This window comes from Oncorhynchus kisutch, linkage group LG19 (assembly GCF_002021735.2).
Source record: "Oncorhynchus kisutch isolate 150728-3 linkage group LG19, Okis_V2, whole genome shotgun sequence".
NCBI classification, from domain to species: domain Eukaryota; kingdom Metazoa; phylum Chordata; class Actinopteri; order Salmoniformes; family Salmonidae; genus Oncorhynchus; species Oncorhynchus kisutch.
Window position 1 is genome coordinate 20,288,872 of NC_034192.2, and position 17,681 is coordinate 20,306,552.

General features: G+C 42.9%; 1 protein-coding gene across 1 annotated transcript in view; it reads left to right on the forward strand.

Moving 5' to 3' along the window:
- The window catches only part of cfap54 (cilia and flagella associated 54), a 139,623-nt gene that overhangs the window by 11,444 nt on the left and 110,498 nt on the right, over positions 1 to 17,681 (forward strand). The window contains exons 10-15 of the mRNA XM_020452271.2: positions 2,293 to 2,408; positions 2,680 to 2,797; positions 2,914 to 3,002; positions 3,103 to 3,240; positions 6,003 to 6,153; positions 9,096 to 9,295. Coding sequence (XP_020307860.2) covers positions 2,293 to 2,408; positions 2,680 to 2,797; positions 2,914 to 3,002; positions 3,103 to 3,240; positions 6,003 to 6,153; positions 9,096 to 9,295 — 812 coding nt within the window. The remainder of the gene's footprint in view (positions 1 to 2,292; positions 2,409 to 2,679; positions 2,798 to 2,913; positions 3,003 to 3,102; positions 3,241 to 6,002; positions 6,154 to 9,095; positions 9,296 to 17,681) is intronic.

Here is a 17,681-nt window from a genome sequence, read left to right on the forward strand (position 1 = left end):
GCGCTGGTATGAGGAGGCAGCACGGCGACGCGGATGGAAGCCTGAGAGTCGGCCCCAAAAATGTATTGGGGGGGTGCTTACAGGGAGTATGGCTATGCCAGGTAGGAGACCTGCGCAAACTCCCTGTGCTTACCGGGGGGCTAAAGAGACCGGGCAGGCACCGTGTTATGCTAGTGAGCGCACGGTGTCTCCAGTGCGGGTGCATAGCCCGGTACGGTTCATACCAGCCCTTCGTATTGGCCGGGCTAGAGTGGGCATCGAGCCAGGTAAGCTTGGGCAGGCTCACTGCTCAAGAGCTCCAGTGCGCCTGCACGGTCCGGTCTATCCAGAGCCACCTCCACACACCAGTCCTCCGGTAGCAGCTCCCCGCACCAGGCTTCCTGTGCGTGTCCTCGCTCCAGTATTACCAGTGCCCGCACCACGCATCAGGCCTACAGTGCGCCTCGCCTCTCCTGCTCTGTCGGAGTCTCCCGCCTGTTCAGCACAGCCAGAGCCTTCCTTCCCTCCTGCGCTGTCGGAGTCTCCCGCCTGTTCAGCGCTATCAGAGCCTTTCTTCTCTACAGCGCTGCCGGAGCCTCCTGCCTGTTTGAAGCAGCCTGAGCTGCCAGTCTGCAGGGTGCTGTCAGCCTGCATGGAGCAGTTAGAGCTGTCAGTCTGCATGAAGCAGCCAGAGCTGTCAGTCTGCAAGGAGCTGTCAGTCTGCAAGGAGCTGCCAGTCTGCAAGGAGCTGTCAGTCTGCAAGGAGCTGTCAGTCTGCAAGGAGCTGTCAGTCTGCAAGGAGCTGTCAGCCTGCATGGAGCAGTCAGAGCTGTCAGTCTGCAAGGAGCTGCCAGTCTGCAGGGAGCTGTCAGTCTGCAAGGAGCTGTCAGTCTGCAAGGAGCTGTCAGTCTGCAAGGAGCTGTCAGTCTGCAAGGAGCTGTCAGCCTGCATGGAGCAGTCAGAGCTGTCAGTCTGCAAGGAGCTGCCAGTCTGCAGGGAGCTGCCCCTCAGTTCCGGGCTGCCCCTCTGTTCCGGGCTGCCCCTCAGTCCCGAGCTGCCCCTCAGTCCCGAGCTGCCCCTCAGTCCCGAGCTGCTCCTCAGTTCTGTGGGGTTCTGGGTGAGGACTATTAGGCCATGGTCGGCGGCGAGGGTGGATTATCCCAGGACGCGAAGGGGAGGAACTATGACATTTATGTGGGGTCCACGTCCCGAGCTGGAGCCGCCACCATGGTCAGACGCCCACCCGGACCCTCCCTTTGGTTTTGAGGTGCGTCCGGGAGTCCGCACCTTGGGGGGGGGGGTTTCTGTCACGCCTTGGTCTTAGTATTTTGTGTTTTCTTTTATTATTTGTTTCTGGTGTCCTTTGACAGCTCTTTGGTCTTGGCCATAGTGGAGTTTGGAGTGTGACTGTTTGAGGTTGTGGACAGGTGTCTTTTATACTGATAACAAGTTCAAACAGGTGCCATTAATATAGGTAACGAGTGGAGGACAAAGGAGCCTCTTAAAGAAGAAGTTACAGGTCTGTGAGAGCCAGAAATCTTGCTTGTTTGTAGGTGACCAAATACTTATTTTCCACCATAATTTGCAAATAAATTCATTAAAAATCCCACAATGTGATTTTCTGGATTTTATTTTCTCCATTTTGTCTGTCATAGTTGAAGTGTACCTATGATGAAAATTACAGGCCTCTCTCATCTTTTTAAGTGGGAGAACTTGCACAATTGGTGGCTGACTAAATACTTTTTTGCCCCACTGTATATAGTGTATCTAAAAAATATAGGCCTATCACTATGTTAACTTCATTAGGGACCATCAATAAAAAGTATTTCAGCCAGCCGAGCAAGCACGCAAAGTATATTTTCAGTTTTCAGCAAAACACTGCTTGCCAGTGCTATAGAGGTGACCATTATTTAGATAAATAGTAGCAGCAGCCTCCTACACTATTGCTCTGCAACTGCTAGCCCGCGTTGAGCAGTGTGTGTTTGTTCCCAGGGGCCAGGGGAGAGAGGGAGGGAGGCGGTAGCCACGCTACTACAGCAGTCACAATGCGGTGAACTTAAAAACTACTAGGAATTGAAGGCAATTTCCACCTAAATGTGGCTTCTAGCAAGATATCTAAAATATGTGAATGTTGTCAATAATGACATTTGGTGATGGTATTAGTGGGTTGATTTGAATACATATGAAAAAATGATTTAATACTGGATATATGTTTTTTACTGACTGTAACTTGTCCTAATGGATACCAGAACTTCCTGGAAAAAAGTGACAATGTTGTTGAGAGGACTTTCCTGCTTTGCTTTGTACCCCCAGGGGAGAACAAGGTGTCTTTGGATGCAGCGGTGAAGTTTGTCAAGCTGCTGTTTCGATATGAGCAGTGGGACATGTTCTGTATCCTCTCTGACACACTGCAGCACACCGTACTGCCTGTAAGTCACAACACACCTCTACTGGTACTGGCTTCATACAATTATGTCGTATCAGTTACATACACAGTTGACTAACTAAGCCATACGTCTTCTGGATCTAGATCTATGAGATCAGCATATACTGGGTTAAAACATTTGGGTCAGAAGAATCGTTGTGTCCAGATAAAAATGGTCCTACTGTAGCAACTACTGTAATGCTTGTGGAGTGAGAATGGCTAGATTCCAGTTATAATACACAGTTATAATGTACGACTTGTGCGTGTGCGGACAGAGAATGGAGGGGAGGTCTTTCAGGAAGTCAGAGCTGGAGCTGAGGTTGCTGGACTCCATTGAGCGCCTCATGTCTACACAGAAGATCAGACTCAACACCAAGGACGACACTGTGTCTGGTACTGTAGCTGTCGATACTTCTGTCAACTAGCTGTAGAACTATTGAAATGGCATATAACAAAAGAGTGCTGGACAGTGATTTAAGATGTTGTGTGTTGTTGTGGTGTCTCCACAGAGAAGGACAGGCATCTGGGAGTGGTTATGAGTGAGGAGTTTGTTGGTCTGGTGCAGGCCTTATACAGCTGTGTCTGTGGTTCAGCTCAGGTTAGACAGTGCTTTATAGAATCCTATAGTATCTATCTATTCCATATTGAATCAGTGACTGCTTACTGAATACCTGTGTGTATCTTTCATCGTTGTATAGGACGTGCAACCTGACAGAGACCTGGTGATGGACATAGTGCTGTACCTCTGGTCTAAATGTAAGATCATTTTCCAGAGAGCCCAGGTTCGACACTGGGACCCTATACACTTCCTGGGCAAGATGGAGAACCTGGACAAGGTACAGTAGCTCTACACCAGGTTTTCCTAAACTTGGCATTGCTTGTACATACCCGTCTGGGGTACGCCAAACAAAAAAGTGATTCACATTTAAAAAAAAATAATAATAATATATATATTTTTTCAAACAATACATTTATATTTTCCAACAGGGATATACATTTGGAGGAGGTTTTTTTCTCACCTGAGTAGCCCCGTTTCACTGCCAAAAATACAATTAAGCGAAATAACAGCACAAAGTCAAATACAGGTAGCCTAGTCAAATAATGAACATCCAATCACATTAACCGTTACTCTCTCGCGGGAATTCCACTAACGGTCCATATGTAGCCAAATGTAGCTGCTGCTCATTCTGTTTGCTCTAAAATATATGAATTATTAAAAAAATATTTAAAATAAAGTAAGGCCCGCGTCCATAGAGACACATACCAGCTCTAGTAGTACTGATACTACCAGCAGTACTCCACTTGCACCTGTTGACGACACAAGTTGTTCTGCTTCCACGATCACATCCAATGCTAGCACTGACAGTTGTAAATCTGATGCAGCCGAAGAGCTACTGCCCCCTTACCCGGGAAAGCACCGAACAACAGACAGACGTTGGACCATCAAAGAGGCACCAATATGATGAGAACTACATTGATTTGGGCTTCACTTATATTGGGAGTAAGTGCCTTTCCTCAGCCACAGTGTTTTATATGTGTAAAAGTAATATCTCACAACTCAATGAAACTGTCACTCTTGCTCAGACATTTAGAAACAAAACATGCCAATTTGAAAAATAAGCCATAGGTGTTTTTTGAGCGAGAATTAAGATGACTTTAGAGTAGTAAGACATGTATAAAAGCAACAGATACCATTAATAAGAAGGGGCTAGAAGCATCTTATATGGTGAGCTGCCGAGTGGCTAAGACAGGCAAGCCCCATACTATTGTGGAGGACTTCATTCTTCCTGCTGCTGCGGATATGGCTGGTACAATGCTGGGGGAAAAGGCAAAAAAAAACTATACAATGTCTTCATCAAACAACACTGTTTCGCGACGCGTCATGGCAGAAGATGTTTTGAAACATTTATTGCTTCGCATACAAGCCAGTGAATTCTATGTGTTACAGCTGGATGAGTCAACAGACGTGGCGGGCCTGGCACAGCTCCTGGTATATGTCCGTTACGTTTATGGGGGGTCAATTAAAGAAGACATCCTCTTCTGTAAACCACTGGAAACCAGGACAACAGGAGAGGATATTTTTGAAGTACTGGACAGCTTTGTGACTTCAAATGGACTTTAGTGGTCAAGATGTGTTGGTATCTGTACTGATGGAGCAAAAGCCATGACAGGGAGACATAGTGGAGTGGTAACGCGCGTGCAAGCAGTTGCTCCCGACGCCACTTGGGTACACTGCAGAATCCACCGAGAGGCTCTTGCTGCCAAGGTAACGCCTGACAGCTTGAAATATGTTTTGGACACTACAGTGAAAATGGTTAACTTTGTTAAAACAAGGCCCCTGAACTCTCGTGTATTTTCTGCACTATGCATTGATATGGGCAGCGACCATGTAACGCTTTAACAACGTACTGAGGTGCGCTGGTTATCAAGGGGCAAAGTATTGACACGTTTTTTTTAAGCTTAAAGTTTCTTTACTGACCATCGTTTTCACTTGTCTGACCGATTGCAAGATGACGAGTTTGTCACACGACTGGTCTATCTGGGTGATGTTTTTTCTCGCCTGAATGATCTGAATCTAGGATTGCAGGGACTCTGCAACTATATTCAATGTGTGGGACAAAATTATTAAGAAGTTGGAGCTCTTCTCTGTCTACATTAACAAGGACCTCACACAGGTCTTTCCGTCATTATGATTTTTTGTGTGCAAATGAACTCAAGCTTACGGACAATGTCAAATGTGATATAGCGAAGCACCTGAGTGAGCTGGGTGTGGAATTACGCAGGTACTTTCCAGAAATGGATGACACAAACAACTGGATTCGTTATCCCTTTCATGCCCTGCCACCAGTCCACTTACCCATATCTGAACAAGAGAACCTCATCGAAATTGCAACAAGCGGTTCTGTGAAAATTGAATTTAATCAGAAGCCATTGCCAGATTTCTGGACAGGGCTGCGCTCAGAGTTTCTTGCCTTGACAAATCGTGCTGTTAAGACACTGATGCCCTTTGCAACCACGTACCTATGTGAGAGTGGATTCTCAGCCCTCACTAGCATGAAAACTAAATATAGGCACAGACTGTATGAAAAATGATTTAAGACTGAGACTCTCTCCAATACAACCCAACATTGCAGAGTTACGTGCATCCCTTTCCAGCACACCCTTCTCATTAACCTGTGGTGAGTTATTCACCATTTTCGATTAACAAATATAGTTTTATATGTAAGATGGTTAAATAAAGAGCAAATTATTGATTATTATTATATTATTATTTGTGCCCTGGCCCTATAAGAGCTCTTTTTCACTTCCCAGGAGCCGGGTTGTGACAAATTCACAGTCATTCTAATGTTTAATAAATAGATCATATACTGTGTGTGTGTGGCAGCCTGACAATGATGGCAAAAAAACAACATTTGAGAGTGCGCTGACTGACCCTGGTGCTAGAGGGGGTACACCGCTGGAGTTTGAATGTTTGAAGTGGTACGGGACTATAAAAAAGTTTGGGAACCACTGCTCTACACAAATCAGTCTCTGCAAATATGTACTGTACATGATAGCTACTTATTTCATGTGTTACTCTCTCTCTCTCTCTCTCTAGTGGGTGTGGACCCTGTCTGTGCTCAGTGAGGTGGCTCATGTGTGTGAGCTGGCTGACTCAGATCCCATGGTGTTAGCTGAGATGACCATCAGGCTGGCCATGGTGCTGGAGAGCACTGCTGACTCCACTGTCCATTCAGGCAGGAAGACAGGTAGTTACTACCATCACTACCACACTGTGGGTCACACTGATACCTTATTTCAGAACCCTTGACTTTTTCCACATTTTGTTATGTTACAGCCTTATTCTAAAATTGATTAAATAAAAAAACATCCTCAGCAATCTATACACAATACCCCATAATGACAAAGCGAAAACAGGTTATCAATTTCAGCAAATTTATAAAAAATAAAAAACAGAAATACCTTATTTACATAAGTACCCTTTCCTCTGAGACTTTGAGTCCATTGATCATCCTTGAAATGTTTCGACAACTTGATTGGAATCCACCTGTGGTAAATTCAATTGATTGGAAATTATTTGGAAGGCACATGACAGCATGCTTGGAGTTTGCCAAAAAGCCCCTAAAGACTCTCAGACCATGAGAAACAAGATTCTCTGGTCTGATGAAACCAAGATTGAACTCTTTGGCCTGAATGCCAAGCGTCACGTCTGGAGGAAACCTGGCACCATCCCTACGGTGATGCATTGTGGCGGCAGCATCATGCTGTGTGGATATGTTTTTCAGCGGTAGGGACTGGGAGACGAGTCAGGATCGAGGCAAAGATGAACGGAGCGAAGTACAGAGAGATCCTTGATGAAAACCTGCTCCAGAGTGCTCAGGACCTCAGGCTGGGGCGTAGGTTCACCTTCCAACAGGACAACGACTCCAAGCACAAGCCAAGACAACGAAGGAGTGGCTTCGGGGCAAGTCTCTGAATGTCCTTTAATGGCCCAGCCAGAGCCCGGACTTGAACCTATTAGGTTCTAAATAAACAAAGCAAAAAACTAACGGACGACTAGGAAAAGTTTAATTTCTTGACGCACCCATCCTGTTAGCGGGATCATTTTCGTCAACATCCGCTGAATTGCAGAGCGCCAAATTCAAATTAAATAACAAAAAATATTTAATTTTCATGAAATCACAATTGCAGTATAGCAAAACACAGCTTAGCTTGTTGATAATCCACCTGGCGTGTCAGATTTCAAAAAAGCTTTACAGCGAAAGCAAACCAAGGGTTTATGTGAGGACATCTCACTCAGCAGACAAAACATTAGAAACAGCTAGCAGCAAAGTAGATTGGTCACGAAAGTCAGAAAAGCAATAAAATGAATCGCTTAGCTTTGATGATCTTTGGATGTTTGCACTCACGAGACTCCCAGTTACACAATAAATGTTCCTTTTGTTCGATAAAGATAATTTTTATATCCAAAAACCTCCATTTGGTTGGCGCATTTTGTTTAGTAATCCACAGGCTCGTGCAGGTCACGACGGGGCAGACGAAAATTCCAAATAGTATCCGTAAAGTTCGTAGAAAGATGTCAAGCGTTTTTTATAATCAATCCTCAGGTTGTTTTTACAATAAATAATCGATCATATTTCACCTGGACCGTAGATATTTCAATAGGAGAGAGAGAGAGAAAATGTCTGCTCCAAGCTGCTCGCGCATGCAAAACTCTGGGGGGACACCGCCATCCACTGACGCGATGTAATCGTTCTCGCTCATTTTTCAGAATAAAATGCTGAAACTATGTCTAAAGACTGTTCACACCGTGTGGAAGTCATAGGGAAAGGAATCTGGTTGATATCCCTTCAAATGGAGGGAAGGCATGCAATGGAATAGGGACGTTTCAATATAAGAGGCACTTACTGGTTGGATTTTCCTCAGGTTTTTGCCCGCAATATCAGTTCTGTTATACTCACAGACCATATTTTGACAGTTTTGGAAACTTTAGAGTGTTTTCTATCCTAATCTGACAATATATATTTTAGCATATGGGCCTGAGAAATAGGCAGTTTCATTTGGGTATGTTTTTCATCCAAACATCAAAATACTGTCCCCTACACTCAACCTAAACTAAACTAAGTTTATTCACCCAATGGGTCAAACAGCTACGAAGACATGTTTGCATGAGTACATATATTTGTACCCTCCTTCTTTTCTCTAAAAACTACATCTTTGTTGCTAGGCAGGAATTTAAGTGATTGTGTAATAAACTGTTCCTTCCCCCTTCATGTGACCTGACCTGACCTCGGCCCACATTCCTCACTAATCCACAGCTGTCCAACCTTATCAGTGACCTGGCCTCGGCCCACATTCCTCACTATTCCAAAGCTGTCCAACCTTATCAGTGGCCTGATCTGACCTCGGCCCACATTCCTCACTAATCCACAGCTATCCAACCTTATCAGTGACCTGAACTGACCTCGGCCCACATTCCTCACTAATCCACAGCTGTCCAACCTTATCGGTGACCTGACCTCGTCCCACATTTCTAACTAATCCACAGCTGTCCAACCTTATCAGTGACCTGACCTGACCTCGTCCCACATTCCTCACTAATCCACAGCTGTCCACCTTTTCAGTGACCTCAACCATGTGATTGCCTTTTCCCTTACTTAGTAACTTTCCAGGCCCCTGGCTCTTATCCAGCCTCCATTGAGTGCAGCAATGCTCCCCATCTAACCTGACAGAGCTTGAGAGGATCTGCAGAGAAGAATGGGAGAAACTCCCCAAATACAGGTGTGCCAAGCTTTTGTAGTGCCATACCCAAGAAGACTCAAGGCTGTAATCGCTGCCAAAGGTGCTCCAACAAAGTTCTGAGCAGGGTCTGAATAGGGTCTGTATGATATTTCAGTAAAAAAAACATTTGCAAACATTTCTAAATACCTGTTTTTTAATTGTCATTATGAGGTATTGTGTGTAGATTGATGAGGGGGAAAAAACAACTTAATCCATTTTAGAATGAGGCTGTAACATAACAAAAGGTGGAAAAGGTCAAGGGGTCCGAAGATTTTCCGAACTGTATGATCACCCTTGCACTATATTGAAATGATGGTCTCATTCCAGATTTTCCCTGACTCTTCTCCAATGTCAGTGTACCTAGGTCCATGGATCTGCAGTGATGTATTTTTCCCATGTTGTCCCACAGCCTCAAGCGAAGACGACAGCTTGGAGTCGACACCCACAGAGAAAAACACCGAGACTTTTTCAATGTTCAAGAAGTCGACAGCGGAGCAGCTGCAGTCAGTGTGGAACGTGGTAGAGAGAGGTCTGGAGGGAGTGATCAGAGGCTGGACCAGACTACTGCCCTGTGATGGATCAGCCATCTCTGACATGGTCTTCATGCAGGTAAGACCTTACCTTAACACCTAATGTTATCTCCTCTCCTGCACAGCAAATAAAGTACATACTTACAGTCTTAAAAAGTATTAAATTCATTCATCTGATTTAAAGGCCTTAATAAGTCTTAAAATGTTCAATTTTCAAAGATCTTACAAATTGCGTCGGAGATGACTACAGTGTTTTTCCATTATACTGTGCCGCTGCTTAATTGTTGCCACCACGACAACAAAAGACAAACAATTGATCATCAAATAATACGCAAGGCAAATTTTCAAGAGAGCTGTCCACATGTGCGCCTCTGAGTCGGGCTGTTGCCAAAGGAGATAGAGGAGAGAACAAGGTAGATTATACAATCTGATAGATAAGAACACTAACTAGAGCTGGGACGGTAAACTAAAACGACACCGATCATTGCCCTCCTCTTACTGAAACAATTTTGGTTATGGGGGGTGGCTTATGGTGGAGAAATTTACATTCAATTCACTGACAACAGCTGTAGTGGACATTCTTGCAGTCAACATGCTAATTGAGACATCTGTGGCATTGTGTGACAAAACTTCATATTTTAGAGTGGCCTTTTATTGTCCCCAGCACAAGGTGCACCTGTGTAATGACGATGCTTGATATGCCACACCTGTCAGATGGATGGATTATATTGGCAAAGGATAAATGCTCACAACAGGGATGTAAACAGATTTTTGCGCAGAACTTGAGAAAAATACGCTTTTTGTGCATGTGGATCATTTCTGGGATGTTTTATTTCAGCTCATGAAACATGGGATCAACACTTTACATGTTGCGTTTATATTTTTGTTATGTATACACTACCGGTCAAAGCTTTAGAACGCCTACTCATTCAAGGGTTTTTCTTTATTTGATTAAGACATCAAAACTATGAAATAACACATATGGAATCATGTGGTAACCAAAAAGTGTTAAACAAATCAAAATATATTTATATTTGAGATTTTTCAAATAGCCACCCTTTTCCTTGATGACAGCTTTGCACACTCTTGGAATTCTCTCAACCAGCTCAACCAAGTTGTATCTTCATGTCTGTAACTTCGCTCTCACTCCACTGTAAGCCCTCAGCTCTTCACCCTTGACCTCCCATTGGCCAAGGCCTCCTGCCAAACCGACAACAAGTTACTCCAGGAGTATACATGTTTATGGTGTGTCATGACGTTGCTACCATTAATGCGGTGGCGGCTATTCATCGAATAATTACATGCAACATTCAATTATTACGCGATTAAATTAATCATAACAATTACTTAAGTATTAATCTAGGGCACCACAGGAAATGTTTATTTAACGAGTTACCGTTTCCGGAATTAACTAAACCAATATCAGAATATCTCAATATACAATCCATCATCTATCAATAATTTGCTCCTATTTCAGTTTCATTCTGAACATCGTAATATCCTATAAATCTGCACGAACCCAAGACTCCATGATGAATCAGTTTACACAAATTGTCATAATTATTTAGAATAATCACAAAGAATGACATAAACACACACACAGGATAGATTATACTTTGATTACTAACAATGTAATGAAAAGTCCCTAGTGGACAAACCCGATATGACGACTGGGTACACAATGAAAAGGGGTGGGAAAGAAAGAGTGGGGAAGGAGAGACAAAGTTTAAAGTACTCTCATCGTAAGTGTGGATATTTAGCACCCTGACAACCGCTCATTCGGATTTAGAAATGCAAAGTACATATTTACACTTGTATGTCTTTGTCGTCTCGCTCTGTTGAAATCGCCCCATCAGTCTGTGACGAATAGTTTGACAGAAAGTCTCTAGTTGTGCAAGTCTCTGGACCATGTCCTTAGTAGTTGTAGTAGGTATTCCTTTGTTATGGAAGTGTCTTTTAGAATGGGTACATCAGACGTACCAATGGTCTTTTGATAGGGAAATGTTATTCCCCTCTCATCTTCGTTAGACTGGATCCTTCAAAGGTATACTTAAACAGCTGCAGACTGAATGTTCCGATGTAGTCTTTATCTTCTTAACTCAAGAGTTTGAGGGTCTTACCATTTTCTGGTCTGGTTGAGTCTAACCATTTTACACACCAGTAGCAACCCTGCAAAGTAACAACCTGGGGCGGCAGGTAGCCTAGTGGTTAGAGCGTTGGGCCAGTAACCGAAAGGTTGCTGGGTTGAATCCCCAAGCTTTCAAGGTAAAAGTATGTTGTTCTGCCACTGACGAAGGCAGTTAGCTTCACTAGGGTAGGGGGCAGCATTCAGAATTTTGGATGAAAAGGGTGTCCAAATTAAACTGCCTGCTACTCAGGCCCAGAAGCTAGGATATGCATATAATTAGTAGATTTGGATAGAGAACACTCTAAAGTTTCCAAAACTGTTAAAATAATGTCTGTGAGTATAACAGAACTGACATGGCAGGCGAAAACCCGAGGAAAATCCTTCCAGGAAGTACTATTATTTTGAAAGGCTGTTCTTCCATTGAAGAACAGTACAAAGTACCACCATACAAAGACTTAGGACCCAGTTCACAATCTCTATGGCTTCTTCTACATGTGGCCAGTCTTTAGGCATTGTTTCAGGCTTGTACTCTGAAAAATGAGGGAGATACAGCACTTTCAATGAGGGGATAGTGGAAATTTCCAGCCATGAGCCCAGCCTGTGATCGGGCCCCAACATCGGGCCCCTTCTAGGGCAGACTGCACCCCACCATGCTAACAGGACAGCACCCCAATCAGAATAGACCAACAGTCCAGCAAGACAGCTTTGCAGAAGTTGCATAAAGAATATAGAACCCTGCTGCAGCCGAGCTAAACCAGATTAGGCATCTACTGAACATAATCTGCTCAAAAATCCATTAATTAATTATTTTATTATCAGAAATATAATTATTAGAAATACAACCTATTATCATTATGAGTTCAGTTGTATATAAGATACACAGGAAAGGGTTCAAGTTGGCTCATATAAATATACTATATATATGTAGCCACATACATTTCTGAGACTCACTGACAGCACCTTTCATGATACAGCAGTAGGAATACAAGGATACAACATCTATAGAAAAGACAGGAATGTCTACGGGGAGGTGTTGCTGTATATATTCTGAACCATATTCCTGTAAAACTCTGAGAGGATAGAAGTGCTATGGTTGCAGGTTCACCTGCCTCCTCTGAAGCCTCTTCTTTTAGGGTGCTGCTATAGGTCACCAAGTGCAAACTGTCGAATATCTGGAGAATATGTGTGTGATGTTAGATAAGGTCTATGATGCTAACAGATAAATATATTTTCTTGGTGACCTGAACACTGACTGGTTATTATCTAGTTTTCCTCTCAAGAGGAAGCTTCTTACTGTTACTAATGCTTGTAACATGACTCAGGTTATCACTCAACCAACTAGAGTGTATACTAATAGTGTTGGATCTGTGACATCCACTTGTATATATCATACACTACATGACCAAAAGTATGTGGACACCTGTCGAACATCTCATTCCAAAATCATGGGCATTAATATGGAGTTGGTCCCCCCTTTGCTACTATAACAGCCTCCACTCTTCTGGGAAGGCTTTCCACTAGATGTTGGATCATTGCTGTGGGGACTTGCTTCCATTCAGCCACAAGAGCATTAGTGAGGTCGAGCACTGATGTTGGGCGATTTGGCCTGGCTCGCAGTCGGCGCTCCAATTCATCCAAAAGGTGTTCAAGGGGGTTGAGGTCATGGCTGTGCAGGCAAGTCAAATTCTTCCACACTGATCTCGACAAACCATTTCTGTATGGACTTTACTTTGTGCACGGGGGCATTGTCATGCTAAAATAGGAAAGGGCCTTCCCTAAACTGTTGCCACAAAGTTGGAAGCACAAAAAGGTCTAGAATGTCATTGTATGCTTTAGTGTCAAGATTTCCCTTCACTGGAAATAAGGGGCCTAATCCAAACCTTGAGAAACAGCCCCAGACCATTATTCCTTCTCCACCCAAATGTACAGTTGGCACTATGCATTCAAGCAGGTAGCATTCTCCTGGCATCTGCCAAACCCAGATTTGTCTGTCGGACTGCCAGATGATGAAGCATGATTCATCACTCCAGAGAACGCGTTTCTACTGCTCCAGAGTCCAATGGCGATGAGCTTTACACCATTCCAGCCGACGCTTGACATTGTGCATGGTGATCGTATGTTTGTGTGCATCTGCTCGGCCGTGGAAACCTATTTTCAGTGGCAAGAAAGCGTATGTGAACCCTTTGGAATTATCTAGATTTCTGCATAAATTGGTCATCAAATATGATCTGATCTTCATCTAAGTCACACCAATAGACAAACATAGTCTGCTTAAACTAATAACACACAAATTATTGTATTTTTCTTGTCTATATTGAACACATAATAAAAAAATTCAGTGTAGGTTGGAAAAAGTATGTGAACCCCTAGGCTAATGACTAAATGGAGTCAGGAGTCAGCTAACCTGGAGTCCAATCAATGAGACGAGATTGGAGCTGCCTTGCCCAGTAAAAAACACAACATTTGAGTTTGCTATTCATAAGAAGCATTGCCTGATGTGAACCATGCCTCGAACAAAAGAGATCACAGACACCACAGAAGAAGCCACTGCTGTCCCAAAAAAACATTGCTGCACGTCTAAAGTATGGTGAAGGGAGCATCATGGTTTGGGACTGCTTTGCTGCCTCAGGGGCTGGACAGCTTGCTATCACGGAAAAAGGAATTCCCAAGTTTATCAAGACATTTTGCAGGAGAATGTAAGGCTATCTGTCCGCCTATTGAAGCTCAACAGAAGTTAGGTGATGCAACAGGACAACGACCCAAAACACAGAAGTAAATCAACAACAGAAAGGCTTCAACAGAAGAAAATACGCTTTCTGGTGTGGCCCAGTCAGAGTCCTGACCTCAACCTGATTTGAGATGCTGTGGCATGACCTCGAGAGCAGTTCACACCAGACATCTCACAAATATTGCTGAACAGTTTTGTAAAGAGGAATGGTCTAAAATTCCTCCTGACAATTGTGCAGGTCTGATCCGCAACTACAGAAGCTGTTTGGTTGAGGTTATTGATGCCAATGGAGGATCAACCCGTTATTAACTCCAAGGGTTCACATACTTTTTTTGTTTGTTTGTGACCTAGATGAAGATCAGATCAAATTTTATGACCAATTTATGCCGAAATCCAGGTATTTCCAAAGGGTTCACATACTTTTTCTTGCCACTGTAATTTAGCTCCCGATGAACAGTTCTTATGCTGACGTTTCTTCCAAAAGCAGTTTGGAACTTGGTAGTGAGTTTTGTAACCTAGGTCAGATGATTTTTACGCGCTTCAGCCTACCATTTCGTAGCTGAGCCGTTGTTGCTCCTAGACGTTTCCACTTCACAATAACAGCACTTACAGTTGACCAGGGAAGCTTTAGCGGGACAGAAATTTGACGAAATGACTTGTCGGAAAGGTGGCATCCTATCCCAGAGTGGCGCAGCGGTCTGCATCTCAGTGCTATAGGTGTCACTACAGACACCCGGGTTTGTATCCAGGCTGTATCACAACCGGCCGTGATTGGGAGTCCCATAGGGCGGCGCACAATTGGCCCCGCGTCGTTCGGGTTTGGCCGGTGTAGGCCGTCATTGTAAATAAGAATTTGTTCTTAACTGACTTGCTTAGTTAAATAACATTTCAAAAATGACAGCGCCATGTTGAAAGTCACTGAGCTCTTCAGTAAGGCCATTCTACTGCCAATGGTTCCCTATGGAGATTTCATGACTGTTCACTCGATTTTATACACCTGTCAGCAACAGGTGTGACTGAAATAGCTAAATCCACAAATTTGAAGGGGTGTCCACATACTTTTGTGTATATAAAGTGTATTTGCCTTTCCCTTACCCTCATCCCTCTCAGCCATACAGTTTTTCAATTCATCATCTATCCATGGGGATTTGGTTGTTTTAACAGTCCATTTATTTATGGGTGCATGCCTGTCAGTAACCGGAAGAAGCAATTTCATTAACGTTTCAAGTGCAGCTTCAGGAAATTCTACATCAGACCAACAAATATTTTTCACATCTTCAATATAGGAATCATTGCAAAACCTCTAACATCTCTGGAGAGACCTGAAAATAGCTGTGCAGCGACGCTCCCCATCCAACCTGACAGAGCTTGAGAGGATCTACAGAGAGGAATGGGAGAAACTTCTTAAATACTTGTCTGCCAAGCTTGTAGCGTCATACCCAAGAACACTCGTCTGTAATCGCTGCCAAAGGTGCTTCAACAAAGTGCTCAGTAAAAGGTCTGAATAGTTATGTAAATCTGATACTTAAATGTATAATGCATTTGCAAATAAATATGAAATATATGTTAAATAACACATGGAATCATATAGTAACCAAAAAAAGTGTTAAACAAATCAAAATATATTTTAGATTTTAGATTCTTCAAATAGCCATCCTTTGCCTTGATAAAAACATTTTTCACGTTCAAACGGCTCTCCTGTAAAGTTGTGACTTGCGACATACTCCTAGCTTACTGAATTGGGTCACATATGCTGAGCACTTGTTGGCTGCTTTTCCTTCACTCTCCAATCCAACTCATCCCAAACCCTCTCAATTGGGTTGAGGTCGGGTGATAGTGGAGGCCAGCTCATCTGATGCAGCACTCCATCACTCTCTTTCTTGGTCAAATAGCCCTTACACAGCCTGGAGGAGTTGAAAAACAAATGATAGTCCCACGAAGCACAAACCAGATGGAATGACGTATCGTTGCAGAATGTTGTAGAAGGCATGCTGGTTAAGAATTCTAAATCAATTCTAAAATCACAGACAGTGTCACCAGCAAAGCACCCCCACACCAACTCCTCCATGCTTCACGGTGGTAACCACACATGCGGAGACCATCCGTTCACCTCTGCGTCTCACAAAGACGCTAATGAACTTTTTCCTTTGCAGCAGAGGTAACTCTGGGTCTTCCTTTGCTGTGGCGGTCCTCATGAGAGCCAGTTTCATCATAGTTCTTGATGGTTTTTGCGACTGCACTCAAAGAAATGTTAAAAGTTCTTTACATTTTCCGTATTGACTGACCTTCATGTCTTAAAGAAATGATGGACTGTCGTTTCTCTTTACTTATTTGAGCTGTTCTTGCCATAATATGGACTTGGTCTTTTACCAAATAGGACTATCTTCTGTATACCACTCCTACCTTGTCACAACACAACTGATTGGCTCAAACGCATTAAGGCGGACAGAAATTCGAATTAAGTTTTAACAAGGCACACTTGTTAATTGAAATGCATTCCAGGTGGTTGAGAGAAGGTGGTTCAGAGAATGCCAAGAGGAATGTTTTGGTTGCTAAATTATTCCATATGTGTTATTTCAAAGATTTGATATATTCACTATTATTATACAATGTAGAAAATAGTAAAAATAAATAAAAACCCTTGAATGAGTAGGTGTGTCAACCTTTTGACTGGAACTGTGTATATATTTTTACCACATTTTAATCGAATAGACACTCAGGTGAAATACCGAATATCAGATTATTACGACCTATATAATCCTTTTTTAAAGGTTGTATAAAGAACCCTGCTCAAAAGGTTCTACAGTATATGGAATCTTTATGGTGCTATGATGAACCATTTCGTAAGGTTCTAATAAAGAGCCATTCTCAAAGTTTTTACAAAGAAACCCTTTGAAGAACCGTACAGGTTTCTTCATTTTGTTTTCTTTATATGGTTAGCCATATTGTTTTGTGTCCAAATGTTAAAGTATGTTCCTCTATACAGTGCCTTGCAAAACTATTCATCCCCCTTGGCGTTTTTCCTATTTTGTTGCATTTCAACCTGTAATTTAAATAGATTTTTATTTGGACTTAATAGTCCAAATAACAAAATAGTCCAAATTGCTGAAGTGAAATGAAAAAAAAAACTTATTTCAATCAATTCTAAAAAATAAAATAATAAAAGTGGTGTGTGCATATGTATCCACCTCCTTTTTTATGAAGCCCCTAAATAAGATATGGTGCGACCAATTACCTTCAGAAGTCACATAATTCGTTAAATAAAGTCCACCTGTGTGCAATCTAAGTGTCACATGATCTGTCACATGATCTCAGTATACACCTGTTTTGAAAGGCCCCAGAGTCTGCAACACCTCTAAGCAAGGGGCACCACCAAGAAAGCGGCACCATGAAGACCAAGGAGCTCTCCAAACAGGTCAGGGACAAAGTTGTGGAGAAGTACCGATCAGGGTTGGTTTATAAAAAAATATCAGAAACTTTGAACAACCCACGTAGCTCCATTAAATCCATTATTAAAAAATGGAACGAATATGGCACCACAACAAATGTGCCAAGAGAGGGCCTCCCACCAAAACTCACAGACCAGGCAAGGAGGGCATTAATCAGAGA